The sequence below is a fragment of the Synchiropus splendidus genome, chromosome 14 (genome assembly GCF_027744825.2).
Source record: "Synchiropus splendidus isolate RoL2022-P1 chromosome 14, RoL_Sspl_1.0, whole genome shotgun sequence".
NCBI lineage: Eukaryota > Metazoa > Chordata > Actinopteri > Syngnathiformes > Callionymidae > Synchiropus > Synchiropus splendidus.
Window position 1 is genome coordinate 10,932,044 of NC_071347.1, and position 25,394 is coordinate 10,957,437.

Below are 25,394 nucleotides of genomic sequence, written 5' to 3' on the forward strand. Positions count from 1 at the left end.
TTAATATTCTCAGCTACGCTTCCAATCCATCCACAGCCGAGTCCTTGTTTCCATATGTTTCAACCGCTACTGTTTTCGGTTCACCACCAGGCGACTGTATTTTAGCAGAATTTTCTTTTAGCATAAGACAAGTTCCCTTCTAATGGCCAGTTTTGGTGCAGTGGATAGGAAATTGATGGTGGCAGCCATCTTAAAAATTAATAGGCAGAAACATCCTTTCGGCAACCAGTAAAAGGAACTCTGGTTTGCTCAGTCAGAAATTACCCGACAGTCTCCTGCCCACAAATGTTTTCTCATTATGTGAAGCAGGCATAAGGGTTCGGACACAGGCTGCAGCAGCAGGTTAGACTTGGTCACTGCAACCTGTCTGGTTCATCCTCCCTCTTCGTGTCCTTCATTACCACATCCACGGGCCTCACCTGTTCCTCATCTTCTCCACTCTCTCTTCTGACCTCCCGAACTTTTGTCTCTGATTTTCTCCACTCAACCTCATTTCTGAGCTTGTCCTTTCTGGTTAGAACCTATGTCAGTGAATGTTGAAAAAGGAAATGAGGAACGGATCTCCATCCTGTTCAACACAAGGTTGTTTGGTCACCCAAGCTGTGGGAAATTAATTACCCCTAGAATATGTATCGCTATTTATGGTTAGCTGCTGTCTTTAGCTAGTGTGTCTAAAATGTGGGGTCTCTACCGCCAAAAATGTGATAATTACATCTGAGCTTTTCAGCTTGAACTGTCATGTTGCCGACGTTGCACTGCACGTGGAAGCAAGTCACACCGATTTTCACTTCAGCTGCACTTCCTGTTCAAAAGAGATGCAGCTAGAGAAGCGTAGTGGCCGATTCAATCACCATTTCTCTCTTTAGCAAAATGGAACTGCGGCCCTTTTTTTTTTTATTTCCCCTCTGCTAATGTTAGAAAAAGGCGCTTCTGCCACAGGCATGAACAAATGAGTACTTTCCACTGGGGGATTATCAGCATGTCAGTCCAGTTAACAATGAAATAGTAGGTTGTCATAGGAATTGTCATGTGCAGCATTATTTAACATTTCTAAGACTCACAACGCCTCCATTCACTTGGCTTGTCGTCACTAGTTGTGAGTGGAGAGTGTTCTTTTCAGTCAGTCACTCAGAGATGTAAAGGTCAATTTGGAAGTGTCAGGTAAAGTCCTTGACATTTAAAAAGCCATTTTGCGAAGACCATCGAAGGCTTTTATGGATGTCTGTGGCTCACTCATTACCATTTTTAGAGATTAAAGATGACTGCCAGCATTCTATCAGATATTATTGGAAGGCGGCACCACAAATGTGATCAGATCGATTTTTAAAGTCGATTAATTCTGTGTTAGCTACTTCCAAAAACTTCAGTTTATATGTGTTTGGATATTTTTTTTTAAACAACACTGTCTGCCACTGACAAGCATGTTATTCATTTTGCATGAACTTTCCCACTGAAGGCATTACAGCGAGAGACTTTATCGACTCAGGCGTGGAGGGGAAGAGTCGGCTGGAAATATTTTGGGACTTTCTGTCTGAAGTCTTGTCGGTCAGAGCCGCCAGTATCAACATTTTCAGCATCGCAGACGGAGAAGAAAAGAGCCTGGACATCCATTTCTACGTGCTGTCTGATACGGGCTACATCCACCCGGAGAAGCTGCACGCTGTCCTCACAGTGCAGAAAAAAAAGGTATATGAGCTCAGTGATGTTTGCTAGATATAAATCGATTCTCATATATATAGGTGGCACACATTAAGGGCATGAAGGGGAAGGGAGACAGGAACTTTTATCTGTTCCTTTTATGTTCTCGCCTGATCCATGTATTGGTTGGCAGGAAGATGTGTGACTGCAATGAAGGAACTTCAGGTTTTTTATCAGTGATTTTCTTTAACAACAACAGTGTTTGGAAGATAGAGAACACAAACTAGAACCCCAGTGCTCATAATTTAAACTACATAAAATGAACATTGTTGATCAATATTTATTTATTTAATTTATGATAAGTCACAGCAAAAGCAGCAACAGTTTCTACAGTATTTTTGAGGGGTGAAATAGTTATAAACTTAATATGCACCTGTACCTGAACGTGCTACCAATAAGGAGCTTTTATTTTTAGACCAAAGAAAACAAATATCCATATTTACGATTGAGCAAAAGCTTGAACATCCTTCCAAGCTCCTCTTACACATCTGTCTCTCACCTCCTCTCCTCAGCTTCAATCACTGCTCCGTGCGACTGTGAGCCAAGTGCAGGTGGACGAGTGTGTGCGCACAGATTGCAAGTCGTCGGGTGGCTGCTCCACACAGTTAAGCGTCGCTGACACGCTCACCCTGGTGGACTCTGGCCCGTTATCCCTGGTCTCGGTGACAGTGACATCCTTGGCTGTGTGTGGCTGTGCAGCCAGAGAACTGACACACCGGAGCTGCTCCTCGTACTCAGTGAACCCCTGTCTCCATGGAGGAACCTGCCTCGACACCCAGAATGGATACAGGTAGGTTCTAGGTTCAGGTTGAGCTGGATAGAAGGTGACCTTTTTCTTGTAGGTCACAGATTGTTCTGACGTGCATATTGTTTTCTTCTCAATCGGATTTTTATACTCAAATATGTCCTCACTGATCTGTCGTTGAGGTCAGGACTGTTGACTGTACATATGTACACATATTAATATACACAGCACACAAACCTATAAAATGAGGGCAAATATTGTTGAAATGAAAAGATGATAAACAAGGAAAATGGACAAGTTTTTAGCAGCCAACTGAAATAATGCAACCCTAAGTCAAAGGAATCACCAGTCAGAGTAGAGATACCGAGAGAGAAGCCATTAATATGACACAATGAAAGCGTTAGCATTTGTCATTGTTGAATCACATTGTGTGTTTGTTAGCAAAACTTCTGCATTAATTCATTGCACTGCTCTCAGTGTTGCTTTCATAAATTATTCATCTATCGGTTGTACATCTTTCTCTTTTCTCCGCCTATAAAATGTCAAACTCACAAGCCTGCTTTCCAGCTGGGTCACATGGCTCCTGCGGCTTTTGGTCTGGACAGGTGACTTTGATTTATCTCACACATGAATATTCCACTGAAAGGAAGCAGTCAAATGAATTACACCTTAATTTAAGTATTTCCTCCTTTGAGCATTATGAAGATAAACAACATTGGTAAAGTGGATTAAAGTTGACAGGTATGACACACATTTGTTTGTGACACATGACACATGTGTTTAAACTATTCAACAGTTCAAAAAGGATGGTTTTCTGCTGCTTGTATCACAATAAGTGTTTCTTTTTCCGCACATTACTTTCATTCATTTTTAGTCCATGTGTATTTACAAAACATGTATTTACAATTTAATTATTATTATTATTATTATTATTATTATTATTATTATTATGTTTTTTATTTACAATATATGCATTTCAATTGCTCTTATTGTTGTTTCTGATATTTACATTTACTATTTCAAGTGTTATCAACAATATTTTTATTACGATTACTATTATAAGATTTGTTATTTTTTTCTATCAGTATTAGCATTTTGTCACACACTATTACAAATAACGTCAAACTACAGGGGTTGGACAAAGTAATGGAAAAACCTTAAAGCTAAAAAAGCTTTATTTTGTCCAACCCCTGTATTAATATATATGATTAGATTGTATTAGATATCTGGTCATCTAACGTGTATCATTTATCAAAAATGTATGTGGGACAGTTGAGCTCAACATAAGTCACCTGTTTGAATTTGAGGCTGTATTGATGCATAAGATTATGTTCATCATTACTCTGTGTAAATTTCCTCCACTCGAGAAGACGGGAAAAGTTGGGAAGCCGTACCCGCTTGTGTGTTTAGATCTCGGTGGGAGTCGGCATTTACGGACTAATGCCCAGATTAAATAAATATAGGGCAAAGGGATTACTGCCACTTTGCCCTCCCTCTGTGCTCACAACTTCAGAAAATCTCTTTTAATGCCATTTATGTGTTCATGCGAGTTTATCTAAAGCAAAGTCTACAGGAATTAGAGATGTCCAAATTGGAGAATTCCAAATCACAGCGGCTCTCTGGAACTGGAAATCTCTTTGTTGGTATATATTGCTATATGTGCCCTCGTCTGCTGCAGGCGATAGGAATCCAATTCTGGGTTATGTTGTCTGAGGATGCAGACCATCAGTCTATACCGGTATGTTACTGATCAGATATTGTCAGTCTGAGGGGAGAGGAATAAAAAAACATCTTGACTTGAATTGCTATTGCTCTCAAGAGTCACATGAAAGAGTGAGGTGCTGTCTACATATGTATGCAATAAGCTGCACTCCTGTTGCCGTGTATGGATCAGTATTCCTGACATGTGTTAGCCCTCTGCAGAATAAACAGCCGCTAACAGCCTCAGTACACACATCCCTTCTCATACGCTGCATGAAAATAGATGGTTCTGACATTATCAGCATCGCCAGCTTGTCTCACGCGCCTGCATTGCAGGGGACAGGACGCGATCGACCAGTCGCCTTCCTCCGAAGCGTCAATGTGACGGAGCAGCTTTCTCAGTCAGTCCCGTCTTTGAGCAAGGCGTGTGTTAAGCTCTGCTTTTGATCATATTAGCCAACGACAGTGACTCCCTTCGGGATATTGAAGGCCCTGTCGTCAATGTCGCTGGGAAAAAAAGGCCTGAATATATTCCATGACAAAGGCTAAGATTTCATGTATTTTAAGGTTCAGAATTGCAGTTGAGTAGTTGATAAAAAATTGTGAACTGCCACAACAAAAGGTTCATGTGTGCGAAAAGTCCCAACTTTGCCTTGAACAGTGGACTTCAGTTGGATAAAAATGGCTCACATTCTGATTCAGAATCACTCAGTTCCGATGAAAGAAGTATTCTTTTGGATCCTGAAATGGGTGTTATTGTGAGGGCTGTTTGGCCTCCTCTATTGGGAAGAGAATCACTACGTCACTCCAAGGCAGTTTGTAGCAGTTGAAGTTTGCTGGCTGATCAATCTCTATCTCTCGAGTCCGTTTCCGTGAGTGATCATATGCTTCCATGTGTTCTTTGCATTGGTATTGTTGTTCACCAATATATCCACCAGGAGGAGGAGCACAGAGTCAAAAGTTAAAACGACAAACTCCAAAACCAACATGGCGACTGTGGAAGAAGTATTGAAAATGTAGCTCTTGCACAAAAGAAGAAACCGGTGGCAGCGTTGAAGGAAGGCGTTAAATATATTGCAACAGGAGGACAGAGATTTTCTGCTATTGTCATGCTTTCAAAATCTAAAGTAAAAGTACTCCACACTTTATTGCTGTTGTTATTGCAAGCTCAAATGAATGTACAGGACAGTTAGTGGACAGACATACAAAATACATACACGTACAAAATGCGTACGAGTCAGACCAATTAGTGTACATTTAAACAGCCAGGGAAAAATTGCGAATAAGTGCAAAAGCAAAAAATGTGCCAGGTGATGCTTAATGTGCTCACGTAAGGGGCGGCGCTAGCAAGCAGATGTGGCACTGCTTCCAGCATTCTGGTTAGCAGCGACTTTCTTTAAAACATCAAACAAAACGGTGGGAGAAAAAAGTATTGGTAACAGGAAAAAGTATCAATCAGTAACAGGAAAAAGTATCGATATCGATGCAGATATTGTGTGACTCAGAATCAGAATTACTATCACAGTGATTTTATATATATATATATATATATATATATATATATATATATATATATATATATATATATATATATATATATATATATAAAGCTTTTTTAGCTTTAAGGTTTCCATTACTTTGTCCAACCTCCTATATATATATATATATATATATATATATATATATATAGGTGAGGCAAGTGGTTGTCTGTCAGTGTTCTCACACATTTGGCCTGACATTGCTGGCCAGTGCTGGGTCCAAAATTCTTTTAAAAAAGAGAACCTTGTCACACTGGCTTCTTTTCGTTTGTATCGGTAGAACTCAGCTTTTACTGTTTTTAATGAGTTCCGAGTGACATTTACAAAGGACCTCCTCAATATTTAAATTCCGAGATTTGCAGGAGGACGCTTCATTGCTATTCCCTGGTGGAATTCTGCGGAGCATTCCTGTAGTGATTGGGAATATTTTTACTTGCTGTTTTACACGAATTTGCTTCTTCGGATGGGGACCCCGGGGACTCCTTGGTTAATGCTCCGGAAAAGCCTCACCCCTCAGTGTGGTGTAATTACTGCTTGAGTGCTCATAGGATGGCAACCGTTTGGGGCAGAACAATGGCCACATGAGCACTGGACCGTGCAGCTCGGTGCCGTGGCCCGATGAATCACAATCATGTCTGTCTGTCCCGTTCTCAATGGACAAGACAGCACCGGCACATCGACTGGTAAATACGGAGTTCCCTGGACGCACGGTGTTGTGCCACAACAGCACTGTCGCATTGACCTTTACAGCAATATGTGTTGTGCATTGGATCTGATCATATTCGCCCACCTTTGACCCCTATGTGCCTCACTGAAATCTCCTTACCAGCAAAGTGGTCAGTCACTTCAGGTACAGTAACGTATTGGAAATTGTAATTCATTGAAGAAGTATCTACGGTGAAGGTTCATCAGTTTTCTATTGACAGTTTCAAGTCCCTGGCGCGTGCCAGTTTTAATTAAAGCACCATGAGAAACAGTGTGCGTTAACCTAAAAAAGGACGTGGGACAGGTGGGAGTAGGTGAGAATGTCTGTCAGTGAAAGCACAGTGTGTAGAAGAGGTAGAGAAACTGGATTAATTATCGCCTAACAAAGAGAAGTGCTGTTCTGCGCCGCGGCAGCGGTCTCTCTGGGGCCAACCTCATTCAGCTGAGAGAGATAAAGAATAAACCAGAGTTATGTCGGGTTTCATGGCCAATTGATTCGACGCAGGATTAAATATTCAGTGCCCGCTGAATGTAAAGCCGCATTGATTATTAAATATTGGTTCTCAGCTGTTTGTTGTCTCACAAGACGTTACAGCCAAGGCCTTGGACGTGAGAATCGAGCGTCACCTACACGGCCCCTTAAGTGTGTTACAGCCCGTCTCAAGGGATGTTCTTCTGAATCAGGACTTGAAACATTCTTACAAAACATACTGACAAAACAGCGTAATCACTGCTATGAAATAAGCACTGTAATTAACCGGTGTGACCTCCATTTTCCAAATGAAAAGGAGAGACAGTCAATGCTCGATGCAAGAGACACTCTGGCTTAAGCACAAACAATGGCACTGCAGAAAGAAGTCACTTGGCCACATCTACACAGAGATGTATATTGATAAAATCAAAAGATGTATTGAGTGACATTCTTTTTTAATGTTGTTGTTGATGGTTATGATGACTATATATATATATATATATATATATATATATATCATGTATATATCATGTAATTGTAATATGTCATGTAATCATGTAATTACAATCACAGGAAAAGAAGCATTGATGTTCTACTATTTTTGGAATAAACATTCATTAAAGTCACTGTGAGCGCACACCTCCCCCCTTCCTCGGCAACAGTAGTCATTTGCATTTTTTCCCATCTTATTTTCTTACACAAATTTCATCAATATGTTAGATTATATTGACGGCCCTGAGGTGAAATAATGTGAATATTACAAAAAAACATTTTTATAAATACGACTTCATATAGAGTGCATGTCCACAGAACAACTTACTAATTCAGGACAAAATGAAGAATAATTACATTCATCTAACTGCGAAGAGCCACCTTTTCATAATAATTGATCTACTTAATTTAAATAAATGATGCCACGAAGAAACTGACAGAATTATTCATTTCAGGAAACAAGTACCTTTCCACTTCAAACAGACACAATGTCTCTGGGTGTCGCTGGGTGAGAAGCTGGTGGCTAAGCAACGGAATATGTGACATAGTCATGTTGTATGGACGGCTCTGCTCGCACGCGCCTATTTCAACACTGTGACTTTTGGTTTTGTCGTGACTTCTCTGCCTCCTCCTCTCTCCTCCAGGTGCAAGTGCCCCCCACATCTGGAAGGTCCAGACTGTCAGCAGACAGGTCTCAGTTTCCTTGGCAACAGCTACGCTTGGTTTCCTCCCATCAGGCAGTGCTTTGATAGCCATCTTTCACTGGAGTTTATGACGGGAGAAGATGACGGGCTGCTTCTCTACGCTGGGCCACTGGCCACCCGGCTGCCGGGGGACACCGAGGACTTCATGGCCATTGGTACGGAAAGAGTGCCGCTAATGAAATGTGTGCCGCGGGACCTTTGTTATTACAGCACTAACATTTGAAACTTTATTTTGTGTTTAATTATTAGGTGGTAACCGATCAGCAATACGAGGGGAAATGTGTTTATGAGCCTACAGCTGAGGGATGCGACTTTCACTGCCCCAAATTATACACTCACTCTTTAATGTAATGTGATGTTGTTGTGTTGCTTCATGGAGAAAACAGTTTTATAGTTTAATGATGAGTTTGTAATTCTCTGCTGAGTGCAATTAAAAATTCAGTTTTCTCCCTTTCGTAATGCTTCAGCCTCGAGCTCTGATTCTCACGGGAGGATGTTTAAAGATGTGTCAGCAGGACTGGGGCTGCATCTGGGAAATGGTTTGGTAAAACATTGTTCTACAAACCAAGGCTGCCTAATCCAAAAATAAGGAGGTTTATTTAATCTTTTACATTTTCCACACTTTTTCTGACATTTTTTTTTTTTTTACCAGTTCACTGCAACAAATTAATCACGAACCAATCTGTGACTTAAACCACAAAAAAAAAAAAAACATTCTAGTGATGGGCTGATGAGGATTCAGAGCTCAGTAGGTGTCGCTCTCGCTTCAAAAATGTAGAGAAGAGATTTGCCTTTGAAGATCAGGGCACTGTTCCATGAAGTCTTGTTAACCCATCAGTACTAAATTTTCGGTATTCTATCAGTGTTATTGCTAACGGTGACACCTGTCATTTTCGGTGGTAACACCACGTCCCCCTCAAATAAACACATCGCCATCCAGTAGAAAGTTTAATGTGACACATGGATAACTGTGTATAGACTGTGTAGCATTCAGCTACATCCCTCTGGAACAGGGGTCAGGAACCTATGGTTCGCAAGCTATGGCCCGTGGCTCTTTTCACAAGGAGTCTGGCTCTTTGAATGACTCTCTGACATGAGAGGTTGGAGTGCGTAATACCATCAGAACTAACCCCAGTTTCTCTGACTTCTCTCCAATTCAGCCATCCTCTTTGACCACCTTAATAAATGAGGGAGCATGTGAGGTGCCTTCACCCTCAACAGCAAGTGATTTCCCATGATGCTCTGCAGCCGGCTCAACCAATCACAGTAGTTGATCACTAAATGATGGAATTTTGCGAGCAACCTAGCGTCATGCCGCCAAGATTCTGCCTTGTCACATCGGACCAATGAAATTACAGACGCAATTTGCTAAAGTTTGCTGTTTTTGTCAATATGTTGCAGTGATCAACCACTGTGATTGTTTGAATGGACTGCAAAGCATCATGGGAACTGTTTAAGTCGTCATAACTGAGTTTGTTATTGAGAATGATGGGACCAATGCTGCTCTGTTCTGAAACATATATATTTTGGTATGAAGGCCTGGATGTGTTGCGCTGTAGTCACGGAAGGCACACAAATTTGTGTCACTGTTAACCCATACAGTGTGGCTAGTTACCGAAAGCCGTCAACTGGGGAATGTAACTCTGTCACTGAAAAAATGTAAAAAACCTCAGCTCACCCTAAATTTGTTGGTTTTCAGTTCCCATTTTACATATATATATATATATATATATATATATATATATATATATATATATGTGAAACAGAAAATCAGAAAAAAAAAATATATATATATATATATATATATATATATATATATATATATATATATATATATATATGTTTTCTGTTAGAAAAGGTCTCTCTCTTTTCTCTATCACATAAAAAAAGCCATAATACATCCATAAGTACATTCAATGTAACACTTATTTTAACACAAGTGAATCAGTTGGAGACAGTCATATTCAGCAATGCTAGATCTTCTTACCTTAGCAAACTCTCTGTGTCACCAGGAGGAATAGAGTGATGCTACAACACATTCCAACAATAAAAAATTACAAAGAGGCCAGTGGCTTGGGATAATGTGCTGAAGCGACGCAGTTATTAAGATGCTTTGTGACACCATCATAACAGACACACCCTCACACACACACATGCTGCTTCCATTAGCATCCTATTTCCTATTGTCACTTAAGGGTTTCATCCACGAAATTACACAACATTTTCAATCAGCCCTGTAGATCGTTCTCATTTAGAAACCTGCGTCTCCTCACATTAGACGTGAATGCATTTTCCGGCTATCGAAAATTAAGATTCTAATGATTCTGCAGTAAAATCGCGTTCAACCAAATGTTGTCATTACTTGGGCTGCTGCTGTTGAGAGTCCTCGCAGTGAAGCGACTTGATTTTCTGTTTCACAGCCCCATGGAGCTCTTTTCCATCAACTCCTTTTTGCTTCCATTTAAATGCTCTTTGTTGTTCTGCTGTGGAGGCGGAGGTTAGTGATTAGCACTCCCTTTGATGGAATAAGAATGACATTGTTTTCTGTTGAGATGATGTCAGTTATTGAGCTTGACCTTGGGTTTTATGATGACTTTACAGACATGCTTTATATGGACGACATTGCTCTTCATTGTGATTTTTTTTTTCCCTCTCAGAGCTGATTGGTGGCATCCCGAGTCTGAAGATAAACCACGGCTCTGGCACGCTGATCCTCCAGCTCACCAACATCAGGGTGGCAGACCGACGCTGGCATCATCTGGTGGTGAAGAGTAACAGCAAAGTAAGAAGCACACAACTCGCTGATGCCCAGATGACAAATTTAAATGTCTATAAATCTATGAAAAGTGTCCGCTGAAAATGACTGCTCTCCTTCCTCCGGCTCTCCCCAATTTAAAGGAAGTGCGCTTCACTCTGGATCGATGTTCCACAGCAATTGTTATGGAGACGGAAGGCGTGGACTCCTGGGCGATGACAGAGGATCGCTCATCCTGTGAAATCCGCGGGGTCACGCCGAGCAGGGACAAGTAAGATCAATAATTAAATGAAACTCTGACCAACAGTGCAAAAGATAAACCAGGCACTTCTTCTCAATTCTAAAGGGAATCAATACAAATCCCCGGGACGTCTGATAACAGAGGTCATTAATGGAATTTATGATCGAGTTGAATACATAACGGGGGGAAATACAGCCATTAAAATTCCCAGCACTCGCGTTGGCCAGGGAAGACAGTTTGGAAGGTTATTGTACCAAAGCAGTCGGTGCCCATTGGAGCAGAGATCATGTCTGACTGGAAAAGAAGGTGAAGAGCCGACCCCATTTGCTTGGGTTTCCTCTTTGCGGTTAAACTTTTAGTTCAGTGGTTGAGTTTGATTGTTCATTGATTTAATCTATAAAACTACTTCATCTTTTTTTTAGCATTTGAAAAAACACAAATATTACATCATTAATAGCCAAATTCAAATGCACTCAAAGCATCTCGTTCAGAACTTGAACTCACGACCCTTGAGAAACAGAGTTGGAAAGTTGTTAGGATGCAAACTTTACCACTCATGTAAACACACGGTGGATTATGTGATAGCACCTTATTTCTTTATATCAGCTCTTTATTTTCTTAAGTCACGTCTTTTCATTATATTATCAAGGTATTTTCTGATATTATCACGTCTTTAGTGGTACTTATCACGTTATGTTGTGTCATTTGGTGTGTTCGAACACAGCCTGGAAGGTCGACGAGAGCTTGTGAGACAGGAAATGGCTGTTTTTTTTAACCCATCCTCAGTTCCATGGTGCAATATCTTGACATAGGGGAAGTGAACTTGATGCCGAGGCGTCTCAATGAAGGCTTTAAATAAACATGTTGCGTGTCGAATGGAAGGAGCACCATCTCATGCCTTACCTAAGCCCAACCTCCCACTTTTGTCTCTGTCATTCCAATGTAAATCTCAATGTGTCAACTTGGAAGGCAGACGGCTGCCTTTGGCGTTAGTATAAGACGCAAAAGTCCACATTCCCAATGTCAATATACTTTGCCATGGGAGTGAGGTTGGGTTGTTTATTTACACTCTACGTGATGACTTCCGCACTCACCAGTTTCCTGATGTTCATAAAACGCAGGCAAGACTTAAGTGGCACACAAGTCTGACAAGATGAAGATGCTGATACAGCCACTGATGATTTAATAGAAACTAGGCTTCAACCACTTTTGTGTCAATTACATTAAACTTATTCCTGCAAATGAGTCTTCTAATTCACTTTCCAAACGTTTGAAACGATGTAATAATATCATGAAAGTATATATATATATATATATATATATATATATATATATATATATATATATATATATATATATATATATATATATATATATATATATATATAGTGTTTAGTGGCAACAGCTGGAGTCACCAGAGTGCTGAAAGAAAAGACGTTTAAAAAATGCAACGCAAGTGGTTGTCTCTTTGGGGATGCAGACGAGTGCTCAGTATTTATCCCAAAGCTTTTTGCTCAAGAATGTATGCAAAACCCAGATGAAGGAGCAACTTCCGAACTCTCTTTCACCACGTTTCCTAAAAAAGACTTAAGGTGAAATTGTTAATTAATTGAGGAGATATTATGCATCGGCAGTATAAACACCGTCTTATGTTATCCCTTAAGCTACATCAGCGTTTTATCTGCATGAACAGTCTAGTTAAGTTACCGTACCAGAATTCCAATCTCAAGATTCAATTCATGCCTCTCTTTTACCACCACACACAAATGCAGCTGTACTCAGGAGGACCAGCACTTTGCCTTGGACACTGAAGCTACGCCAACTGTACCAACCTATCCTCATTCCCATGGTGTAACATACTGATGTTTGGAAACTGGACTCTTTGCGTCCTATATTGACAACAAAAGCAGCCTTCTGCGCTGCATGTTTGGTTTTCAAGTGAAACGCTGGTTGCGATCAGACAGCTGTCGCTCCATTCACTCATTACATCATACGTGTTACAACATGTCAATTACTATTTAAAGCCTGTCAAACGAGTGTTTCAGTCACCATGACTTAGATTCATGCCCTCTGGCTTCCACGCTTCCCTGTCACTTGCAAAGAAGCCCCCAAAAAAAGCCTCCTCCAGCAGCTCTCTGGGAATACAGAGTCGTTTCCAGGTCGCCAATCTGTCCAGCATGTCCTGGATCTGCCTCTGGTCCTCCGCCCAGTTCCTCGTACCTGGAAAACTTCGCCAGGTCAACCAAACCATTTAAATTGACCTTTTCAGTGTGGATGTCTCCTGGAAGAAGGAGCTCCTCATTCCATCTTTGAAAGACAATTCAGATTCTCCGCCAAGAAAACAATTTTTGGCCTTCTTTTTTCCAGTGCCACACCAAACTGTGATTCAGCAGTTTTACTTTTTAGCCCTGCTTTTCCTTCACCAAGGCCTTTTCAGCAACCTTGCTTCTAACATGGCTGTACCAACCTACGTCCTTACATCACTTGTAAATAAGACCTCAAGGTACTCAAACTAGGCTGTATTCAGGTGCTCACTTCAAACACTGACATAACAGTCCACCCTTCTGCTGCTGACGCAGGGAACCAAACAAAAAAAATCTTAAATATCAGAAATGTTGAACTGGTGCAACGACAAAAGGATGTAAAATGATAGACTGGCTTTACCATTCTGTCTTCATTCTTAGTGGTTTCTGAGTTCATTTGGTTCAGTTTGAGTCTGTCTATTAGAGGCGAGCTTTCAAAACATGCGAGGTCAATTCACTTGAGTTTTCATGTCGGGTCATTAATAACCATTTTTATTTTTCCCCATTAGTCCCAATTCATCGCAACAACATGTTTCAAAAACAAAAAAAAGTGCAGCTCGACCTGAGACTTAGGCTAAATCAGGCAGAATTGTAAATTGTGTGCAAACACATCTCCACCTTCACCGGTTGTACAGCAGAAAAGGATCAAATAAATAAGTAAACAAGCAGCAAGGTCACAATGGAATTGGTTTTGTTGTGGGAAATTTGAAAACTCCGGTCAGGCCTGACTCGAAATATGTAATATACGAGGCAGCTCCGATTTAGTTTAAACAATAAAAGCTTTGCTGAAAAAGGGAGACTTCCTCTGGAGTTTTCGCCAACCTGACCTTGTCCTCCTCTTCTTTTAAACAGTGATCAAAACAGTAGAAATGAGAAGTGTTTGTTCAACACCGCTTCATTTTGTACTGCAATGGTGAGGGATTTATACCACTCAAATCACATAACTGCTGAAAGGCTTTGAGCATGTAGGTTGTGTTGATCACTCCATAGACTGCTTATGTTTTCTTTGGTGTCTATATCTGGCGGAAAAAAAATCTAGCTGATGAAATATACAGTAGATTCACTCCCAATGAAAACTGTGGATGAACTTCGCCATCCTTTTCAAGGAGGCTGGCGTAAACAACACGTCATGATCCTTGGATTGCGTCAAGAGTTTTCAGATACTTGAAATGGGGTGAGACTTGGTAACTATTTTTTCCCCAAAACATCTGTATGGACACTGCTGTTTTGCACTCTTTCCTCACTGATCTTCCTGCTCCTCAATATAGGCATGAAATTTTGATGACTTCTGTCCTTCAGGCCGACCGCCTTAGCTCTCACTGAGGATAAACATGGCCGCTTTTTTTTGATCAAGGCAGTGAGATAACTGACCTTTACCTAGTCCTCCAGTGACTTAGAACAGAAGGAGGAGCATAAGCCAAAGTTACAGAGTCAGTTGGCGACAAGCAAATGAGTTGAAAAGTTTACAGAAACACAGAGCGGCGGTAAAATTGTTCAATCCAATGCAGCTCATGGGTTGTTCATGAGGTGCCGGTGATAAGGAGAACCTCGCCACAGCTGAGCTCGGACTCGCCATTGTCACAAGAGAGCGAGAGAGACAAAGACCCGAACAAGAAGTGGCAAGCGAAATTAAGAGCCGCAGGAAGTGGGACGTGACATATCCTCTCGCTAGGGAGAGAGAAAGTTGTTGCCGCTGGCTGGCTGTTGATTGTTCCCCACATGGTCTCACCATGGTTAACCTTTTTTCACCCTCTACATTTGATTCTCCAATGCTGACGCAACTCCTTTCTTCCCAGTGTCCTTCATCACTGAGCTGCCTCTTCTTCATCCAGCATCACACATTCAAGAAGGTTGCCTTCCTGAATTTTTCAGCAACATATTCTTTGATAGCAACTGTGGACCACTACTTTAAAATGCCTGCCGACAGAACAATACCTCCGCAGAGCCGGAAACAGGCCACAGAGTCGCACAGTCTCACTGTCTCCTGTGATGATTCTTCTTTTGTTTACCCACACAATGTGTACTTGGTGGTGGTCCTTTAATGCCACCAGCGGGTCTCAGCACTGACATAAAGCACACATCCGTAAGACCTTTATCAGTCAGAGTCTATGAACATGACACACACAGCCCAACACAAGACAACACTCTCTTCCTACTCTATCCGTCGTGATCATTTTCTTTGTGTCTTTTTTTTTTTTTTTACACATCCTTACTTTACCCCGAGCTGCATGCTCTGGCTTTTTTTTCCACGGCAATCTTTCTCATATTTTGAAAGTGCCGGCTACTTGCTTTTCACACTCCTCTCTCTAGACCCCCCTGCTCCCACTCCCATTTCAATTCTATCGAAACAGTACCTGCTGTCTCATGAAAACTGAATCATGAGTCTTGAAAAATACAGGTAATTGTTTGTTTTTTTTTTCGTTCTGTATACCAATCTCCAAACATTTTGAAGAGAAACGGCATAAATATGTTTTGGAAGATGGCTGTGCCTAAAAATAACAGACCGAAATATGATTCAATTCATTATGAACGTAGGAAGAATATTTGTTTTTTGGGTAGCGTGATGGCATCATGTGCAATGTAGGTCTCAGTTTGAGGCAACATGCAAAACTGGGTCTTTTCAGTGTTTCTCAGGTCTCTCAGGTTTCCTCCCACTGTTCAAAATAATGCGGTGGTGAACAGACCTCCTTAAGTTGTTTATCAGTTTTCTGTTTATATGTGCAGTGCAATTGGATGGACACCAGTCTGCGGTGCCACTTGCCTTATGCAGCTGGGATCAGCACCATCTGCACCGCCATCCTGTGTCATCAAAACATTTAAGAAGACTAATTTCATTCAGAAAAAATAAATAAATAAAAATAAGCCACTTTTCTCATTGCTGGTTTGTAGTCCAGGTCATAGTCCATGGGTATTTGATAAAAACATTGGAATTTTGAAAAAATAAAAACTCTCAATCTAACTGTTTTACACTGTGCGATTTAGTTTTATTGAGTGGAGAATATTCAATAGATTTAGCTGAGCAATTTAACAATATATGTTGGCTGATAAGAGGTTACGCTCAGGTGCCAAAAACAGTAAATAAATAATCACTAAATGTTATCACAGAGGAATCATTTTCGTCTTTGCCAAGTCAAGTTAGTTTTTTTGGCTGTTTCCAGTCTGTCTTCCACATAGAAATGGGTAGCTACTTTATGCCAGTTTTACATAAGTTCTTATTTAAAAACAAAAGCAAACTATCGATACAACCTTTCGCTGTTGCTGAGGTCAAGCTCTTTTGCTGCGCTTGTCGATCACGATTCTGTCTCATGGTAAACCTCTACTTTGCTTGTTATTTGTGTTCCAAGGTATCTGAACGGTAGCCACGTTCTGCAGCTCGGCGGGGTCAACCTGAACTTGTCCTACGAGTATCCACAGTTGCAGTACAAACAGTACACTGGCTGCATCCGCAACTTGCGCGTGGACAGCAAGGTGAAGTATGGAGGAGTGTGTTGAATGATCTTCGTCTTGACAGCTTTTGTTCCAGGCATCATATTGAACATGGTGTCTCGTATAGCATATAGTGCTGCTCGTCTTTTAACTCCTGCTTGCCTGGAGACTGAATAATCCGACACTGACACTTTTAAATGTATTTGTTGAGAACAGGAGATTCTTTCTCACCATGCTGCCTGCTCAATTTACCTATGTATCCAGATGGTGACTGAAGTTTCTTCACTGAATCACTGGATGAACAATAAACAAAAAGGAGAAATAATAATAATAAAAATATTACTTCAGTGAAAGAGTATTATTGTCATTACTATTACTATAACAATAGTAATAGTAATAGTAATACGTAGTTTCCATCTGACCTATAACCTGTATTTCTTCTTCTTTTAGCTCTATGACCTCGGTTCTTCCGCAGAATCCATCAACACCTCCCCAGGCTGCTCTCTAACCGACAGCCAGTGCTCCAACATCGAGCAGCTCCCATACTGTGGCAAGGGGGGGAACTGTCACCAAGAGTGGGGCTCTTCTGGCTGCTCATGTAACCCTGGCTTCACCGGACCTCAGTGTGACCAAGGTGTCTTTTTTTGCATAATAATATATGGTCAAGAGCTTTTTATTTTTATGTATTTTTTAAGAATGTGCTTTAAATGTCTTGGGCGAAGTTCCCAACACTCATTCAAGGATTGGGTTTTGCCCAACTTGTCAGCATTAAGCAGTGGATGGTGAATAAAAGTAAATCTCTGACCTCTTTCCAAAAAAAAAAAAAAAAAAAACAACTCTGTTTTCGGAGCTCCTGTCTTACTTGTGGACTGAGCCTTGGCTTCACGGAGGGATAAAACCACACTAAAGATTATCATTTCCTCCTAAGCTGCTGTGGGAAGATAACCTCGCTTTACATAACTCCTCTTTAACAGAACCGCACATCCTCGCTGCGATTTTATTCTCTTTTTCATTTGACAGTTGAATTAATTGAACATGCTTTGTCTGTTTTTGATTGACAAGTGGCTCCGGAGTTTTCCCTCGGCGGGCGAAGCTACATTCAGTTCCAGCTCCTCTGGTCTCTGCCCGCCAGACAAACAAGGGTTCAGATCGGGGTCCGGACGCGTGCCTCCTCGGGAGTTATTCTCAGCCTCCTCTCCCAGGAGCAAAATGAATACCTGCGCCTGGAGGTGAGTCGTCACGCTTCAATTCACCTTGGCTTCTCTCATTGTTTTGTATGGAGCTTACAGATGTTGATTAGGACCTGAGCAGTGATTGCGCCAACTGTCAGACTAAGAGTGAGTAATTTCAGGGTTGGAGACGTTTGGGCGGTTCTGAGAAAAGCCAGTGATTGACAGCCACTGTGGATGTTCTCAACAGCGCCTTTCACTTGGTCTGTGAAGAGCTCCTTTATTCAAGGTTGTTTCTATCTCACTTATGGTCGGCCATTGTTCAGTGCTGAGAAAGCACATGTGGGCATAGTGCACTGCTGAGGACAGATTTTAGAAGGATCGCATACAATATGTTTCTGCGCATTCCCCAGTGAGCGACAGGTATTTAAACCTCCAACATTTAAGAGAATATCTGTGATGAACTCATTCTTAATACAGTGGTACCTCGGTTTTCGAACTTCGAGCTTCAGATCTCGAACAAAAATCCAGAACTCGAAAGCCCCCCCCAAAAAAAGCCGGGAAAACAATAACGTACGGGGACCGATCAGCTGACCAACGACGCGCTTTGTTATTGTGTATAACGCAGCCTCTGTATGCAGACGTGTTAGCTACATTGACTGACTGTTTCTTCTTCATATTGAGGTGTAAAACCTTTCCTGTCTCCGCACTGGACCGTGGTAGAGTGTCACAGGGGAGGTGCTCGCTCTCCACACCTCTGAGGCTGGAGCGCTCACTCCAGGGTTTGATGTCCTGTTGTGGGCTGGAGCTGGGACAGGGATGAGGCGAGTCTGGGACAGAGCGTTACTTGGTTCATGACTTTGTCACAGCCAAACTGCACAGAAGCGCACATTCAGAGCTGGACACGCACCGGGCACCTCTTCCCTTCTGGAGAGACGTCACTCACTCGGCAACCCCTCCCACATGCAGCGGCCACACACATAGAGGAACATTTTAAGGCTTGGAACGCATTATTTATTTTTCCATTCATTGTAATGGGAAAAATCAATTCAGATTTCGAACAAATCGCTTCTCGAACGGCCGTCTGGAACGGATTGTGGTCGAGGTTCCAGTGTATGTTCAACTAAGAAAATATTTGTGTTTTCATCTGTCATGTTTGTGCAGCAGTGACCCACAGTCAGGAGAGACTCAAACCTCCTTCTAAACTCTGCCTTATCCAAAACAGACTGCAGTCCAATACTCTTCCATTAGTTCAATAGCTATGTTTGATGGGCACCAAAGTGCTTTGAATTTGGTTTTGGAGGAGGATCATGGAAGCCCGCCGAGTCCACTAGAACAGTCCATTCGCTCCACACCACATTGTTGTTTAGTTTGGTCCTGAACACATTTAATTCTTTTGCAATTTTTTTCAGGCATGCTTTTGTACAAAACTATTTTACCTGAAGCTAGCTGCATGCTTTATTTTGGCTAAACTAAAATATTCTATCTTCACAGAACTCGTATTTTGTTGACATAACGGACGGTGCCTTATAATGCCGTGTGCTTTATGTGTGCACTGAGTGCTCCGCTTGACCGACTGAGAGCGGTTCCAGCCAAACGCTGTTTACATAGTGGAAACGCGGACGTGTTAGAGGACAGCATGAGAACGTGAAAGGGGAAGTGTGGGCGTGAAAGAAGACACTAAAGCCAAACCCCCAGTAGGTACCCAGCAGGTATATAGTGCCCGTATCTGCATCATGCAAAACAATATCGGTTCGGCTGAAAAAGGCACCTGTGAAGAGACATGCCTACGAAACACAGTTTAAACTGCACGCTATCAGCTACGCAGAGCAACGCAGGAATCGAGCCGCTGTGAAAGAATTCAGCATCAACGAATCCATGGTTCGCAAGTGGAGGAAACAGGAAACCGAGCTACGGCAAGTCAAGAAGACAAAGCTGAGTTTCCGCATACCGATTGTTAATCGCGATCGTATTCCTATTAAATATTGCAAAGAATCATTTTTTGGGGGGTAGATTGGGGGATTTTCAGGTCTCTCCCTTAACTGTCAGGGACCCCATGTCACGGAACCCAAGGGCGAGTGGTAACTAGCAGCAAGGAGACTTGATAACTAGAGTACAGTTAACATTTAATTCATGAGGGAACAAAAAAGTTGACAGAAGGATGAGCTGAGGGAGTCGGTGAACCAGGAGAGAAACACCACCTGAACCAAGCAATAAACCTGGAAAGAGAAGATCAAACACACAGTGGTCTCACACGCACAGATGTAGAAAACAGTCCAGACAAAAAAAAAAAAACAAAAAAAAAAACAACGGAAAGTAACGTGGTGGCTGAAAATGGAGGTTAAAACTACAAAAAGAAGAGAAGTAGAACAGAAAGAGCATGGCAGAACAGAATTGACTCATGGATCATTTCACTTCACAAAGCCCAGGGATCAGGAAGCAAGAATAATCATGAAAGAGCCAGGTTACCAGCATGGACGACAGTCTGCCACAGGAACAGCTGAGCACATGAGCTGCTGTTCTTGATGGTAGAATCTGCTCCAGGTGTGTGCCATCAGCAGGTCGGGGAGATACAGACAAAATAAAACCAACCTACATAAGAAGCAGTTGCAGCGATGGATGCTGAAGAGTCGCCGTAGTTTCACTGAACCAGCCGTTATATTATATTCATCTTTACTGTATTCCAAAACCCCATTTGAAATAAAAATGTGTTCAGTAATCCGAATATGATGGATGCAATGGTTATTGACAAATATAGTTGAAAACATTTTCACAGGGGTTCTGGAATTTAAGATTTATTGTATCAAGATTCTCCCCAAAAAAGTTATTGTTGCAGAAAATAGAAGCTAAAAACAGGTTGTTTTTTTTCTCTGAGTAGCAAAATGACTTTTTGCTTGCTTGAACACAGGAAAACAAAACTGGCATTGACATTGTTATTCAGAATTAATGGCACCGTCCTTTTTTGTAACTAGAGGTGATTTTCGCACGAGGCATTGACCGTTGTCGACGTAGAACACACTCTCTCAGAAGTGGCGTATATTTGTTATGCGTATATGTGTTAGTTCGACCTTCAGATTTCTTCGCTATAGATACTTTTACTTGGATTAAAAAAGTGTTTCACAAATAGTGCTGAATCGTGTCATGGATATAAAAGAGCCATGATACACTCAAGCTAATGATTCATCTCCCGAACTATGCATGTGTCGTTTTGACTTTGACACAAAAGAGTCAGCGTGGAATGCTGTATTTGCCACTGTCAAAGTGAAGTGGTGCTCTTGTAAAACACCACGTGGTTTTAGACTGTGCTCTTTTTTCAGTCATGGGCAGTGGGACCAACTGGAGTCCACATTGTAGGAGGTCAGAAAGGTAGAAATTGTTAATCTGACACCTACAGGAAATTAAACCAGCATGTGAACTCCAGTTTCCTGTAAGGGACATTGGACATAAAGCTGCCATTGAATTCCCTTTTTTTGAGACTGCTTAGCTCAGGGTCTCATGTTCACCGACAACAAGCCCAAATCTAAAGGGCTGACTCTCTGCCCTCGTTCCTCTGGGCAGATACGGGACGGAGTGCTCTCTGAATAAATAACCAGCTGCTCAAACAGGGGTTACCAGAGGCCGGCTGGGTGTAAACAGCTTCCAGCTCCTCTGGGAGTGAAGTGTCTCGATAAAGAAAACGTGTAGCGGAGTAAGTGATCGAGGATTTTTAGGAGGAGCTGTAGGTTGTGATCCTCCCAAACGCTTAATTCATAACAGCACAACACAGCACAAGGCCTGTCGGGCCGGCATTACTTTCAAATCCCACTTGGAACCAGGGTCCTTCCTGCGTGATGCTCGTATATTCGCGGCATTATAAATATCCTTGAGCCAAACTCCCAAGCCAAAATGTTCCTGGCAGGATCGCAATACACTTGGATTGAGTTTTTTCCCCATTGCGGAAGATGAAGTGGGTGTTTGATTAACCCCTCCAGGCCACAGACAAAAGTTTGTCGCTCCTCTAAAATGAAGAATCTCTCAATATGGGAGCCACTGAAAAAGCAAAAATATTGAGTTTGAAGAAGAACCTCTTTTCTATCTGTTACAAAATAGTATTGCGAGATATCGCAATATTCTCGACAAAAATTTTGGCTGTCAATCAACAGCAAACTTTCAAGGAGGTTTGTGGTTGGCTGGTCTTAGCTAAACATTCGCAGCTGCCTCGGCTGTGTCTTGCAGGACGGGACCGGGAAGATTTCATATCACTGTTGTTGTGATGTTAATATCATGGATGTTTTTAATTTTCCATATCGCAATATAGATACGATAACAATATATTGTTCAGCCCTAGTTCTGTTGGACAGCGGTTTGCAGTAAGGCTTTTGAACCCATAATGGACTTGTCTGAACCTTATCCCTCCATCACTACCTGCATATCTGTTCAGTTTGAGTTGTTTTGACATTTTAAGTGCTTTAATAAGCATTCTTCAGGACCTGTATGTCTCCAGGACCCAGAGACGTGCAGGTCGGATCAGAGCTGACCCTTGTCACCCTGGTCATGGACTGTTTGTTCCTCTTCCCTCTGGCAGGAGGCTACGGTCCATCCAGACCAGACCCTCCCGTCACAGCAACAGCTTCTTCGCCTCGGGCCGTCAGACTGTTGAATTTATGATCAGCCTTTATTTTATTTTATTTTATTTTATTTTATTTCATTCCAAAGCACTTTCCTAGTTGGTGGGATCCCCACTTACCATGGCAATAAATTGATTCTGATTCTGAAGTATATTGATCTGAATCAGTTGTCATAATTAAAAAAAATAAATAAATAAAATTTAAAAAATCAACTGCCTACTCACGACCAGCGTCGGACACAGATCCGTGAGTAAGTCCATTGGAAGAAACCATCAGTATTCCCATGGGCAGAGTTGGATTGATCGTTTCAACCAGAATTGACCCGATTATATCAGTAATGATGGAAGAAATGCAAAAACAAAGTTGGCTGACCGTCTCAGATGAAGTTCAAAGCGAACAAGAGGAAGTGGAAAAGAATCCAAGGGAGGAAATTGTCAAACTCAATGTGGAATTTACGATTGCATCACTGAAATATAACGCAAACAAACTGGAACAGGAGAAGACTAAATGCTGTTATTGACAACAATATGTCGACAAGGCTCACATCAGTCGGGGATGAGGAGAGATTCGCCCATTTGGAAGCCCAAGAAAGAGCCATGTGCCAGAAGCTAATAACCTCAGGCTCTTCACAGAGAACCTAGTCAAAGACAAGGTGGGATACAAAGAGGAATATGTTGTTGGCTCTGCACAGAGGATTTGGCCGGCGTGGACTACAGGCCACGCCCCATTAGTGATCAGCATTTCTGCAGTAACTGTCGCCAAAAATCTCGACTTAAGTTTACTTGCGGGACTGTGGAAAACAAATTGGACTTTATAAAGAAACAGCTAAAGCTGACAGACTGTCTGGGCAAATAAAATACATCGAAAAAATGTGCAGAAATGATATACTCTGCTCCTTTTCAATCCCCTAGATCAAGGAGAGATGAAAGAGTTATTGTATGTTTGATGTGGGATTGAAATAGACTTTTACTACTTCTAAATTGTCAGAAGTCAACCAAGTACAGTAAGTTTGTTGTATTTATTGGTTGAATTACTTCCTGACTGTCGTCAAAGATGGTAGTTTGAGAAATGTTCTGACCTCCTGACCGTGAGTTCAAAGGTTAGAAAGTGTAATCTATCATTTTGTTTACTCCACACAGTGTATTCACACTTGTATTTTACTTTTCTGTTCATTTTAAACAAAGAGTCCTCACGTGAGGGTCTATGTTTTGTTTTTGTTTTATTCACCTGTTGAAAAGGTTGGATTCATGGATTGACGATAGGTTCTGAAATTTCAATTATTATATTGAAGTGCGGTGTCGCTAAGCCAGTTCCAAAATGTGTCATGTGAGATTGTAAAAATGACTGCAGGCCCTGCACGAAATGATATAATCAGATATTTCCCCGAGTATTGATTCAGTCCTTTGTCCTTTGCTCATTTTAGTTTGAGACTAGAGGGCAGACTGAGACATGGAGCACAGTAAGCTTTAGTGTATGTGTGTGTGTGAGTGTAGAGAGAGAGAGAGGAGCTCCAGCTGTGGGAGCGCTAGTTAATGCAGGTTGGACTGAATGTGAATTATCTTGCCCCACTGTTTCCAATTAAGCTCTGGACACATACAAGCTGCAGCCATTGAAGCTCCTTATTGGACCGGTCCATTGTGTTCACTCATCCTTAACTGCAGCAGATAATTGTTGTTTCTTGTATCCGGTCCCTCTGGGATGGCTCCAGACGCCGCCATGCACTGATGTGTGTGCTCCAGCTTCGCAAAGCGTCATAGCAGAAAAATTGCCAAATTATCATTATTTTTCTCCCCGTAAAAATTCCATGCTATTTTTCCTTACAGGTTCACCGCGGAGAGTGTTTTTCAGACGCTTAAATTGCATCAGAATTTGCTTCTTCTCTCTGCGGGAGCTGGCTTATTTCCTATAATGCTGTTTCTCTTCCTCATCAAAACAGCACAATATGGCAGCAGTCCAGCTCTGTCAGCTTTTATATTTGTGGCACATTGGTATTCATACAAGCTGTCAAAAAGAAACAGCAAACATGACAAAGCGCACCAGCAGATTTTTGTTGATACGATCCACATATTTATTTATTTTTTTCCCAGTTCACAGGCACAACATGCAGAACTCCTCCAAAACGCATTTTTCTGGTTGCTGCTTTTATATTATAATCTCTAAGATGGATGTTGTCCATTGTTGTATCTCAGGTTTTTCAAGGTACACTGGCTGTTTTCTATAATCTGGGCGATGGAGACTACAACGTGACTCTGCCCTATCAACGCCTGGACGACGGGGATTGGCACGAGGTGGAACTGGACCGCTTCGGGCGAGAGTTCACACTGCGCCTCGACGGTGGCGGAGGGCGACGTGAAGTCACGGCCTTGCTTGGACGGAGTCAGGAGATCATCATCGATCCGTCCGCGGTGATGCTGGGGAACTCTTTTCCCTCTGGACTCAACCGCAGTTTCCTTGGTGGGTCCTTGCTAACTCAAGATGCATGACTTTGAAGTGTAAAACTGCGTGTAAACACAAGTATGAGGTCGCAGAACAGGGCATGATATTGATCACTGCTGGCTGCCTCCTGTGGCTGCCGAGTATGACGCCTAAAAACTAGGGGTGAGATTCTATTTATAAAATTAATCTCAATAATCAGAGAATTTGTGATTAATTCATCTCAATTTAAGAATGTTTGACAAAAGAAGCCACATTTTTCAATTTTAATGTATTTGGTATATTACTGAATCAAATGTTTATTTTGCATCAGTTTGACAATAGCACAATAAATCACAATGGTGGCTGTATTCAAAATTTTATATCACCTTATTTAAACTAAAGCTCTTTTAATGTCTTGAAAAT

At 41.6% G+C, this 25,394-nt stretch overlaps 1 protein-coding gene across 1 annotated transcript in view; it reads left to right on the top strand.

Annotated features, from left to right (window-relative positions):
* Positions 1–25,394, top strand: part of LOC128770415 (neural-cadherin-like) — a 168,935-nt gene that overhangs the window by 122,786 nt on the left and 20,755 nt on the right. The window contains exons 21-29 of the mRNA XM_053884836.1: positions 1,457–1,686; positions 2,211–2,488; positions 7,996–8,210; positions 10,713–10,837; positions 10,954–11,081; positions 16,699–16,822; positions 17,231–17,414; positions 17,843–18,009; positions 24,746–25,010. Of these exons, the coding sequence (XP_053740811.1) occupies positions 1,457–1,686; positions 2,211–2,488; positions 7,996–8,210; positions 10,713–10,837; positions 10,954–11,081; positions 16,699–16,822; positions 17,231–17,414; positions 17,843–18,009; positions 24,746–25,010 (1,716 nt within the window). The remainder of the gene's footprint in view (positions 1–1,456; positions 1,687–2,210; positions 2,489–7,995; positions 8,211–10,712; positions 10,838–10,953; positions 11,082–16,698; positions 16,823–17,230; positions 17,415–17,842; positions 18,010–24,745; positions 25,011–25,394) is intronic.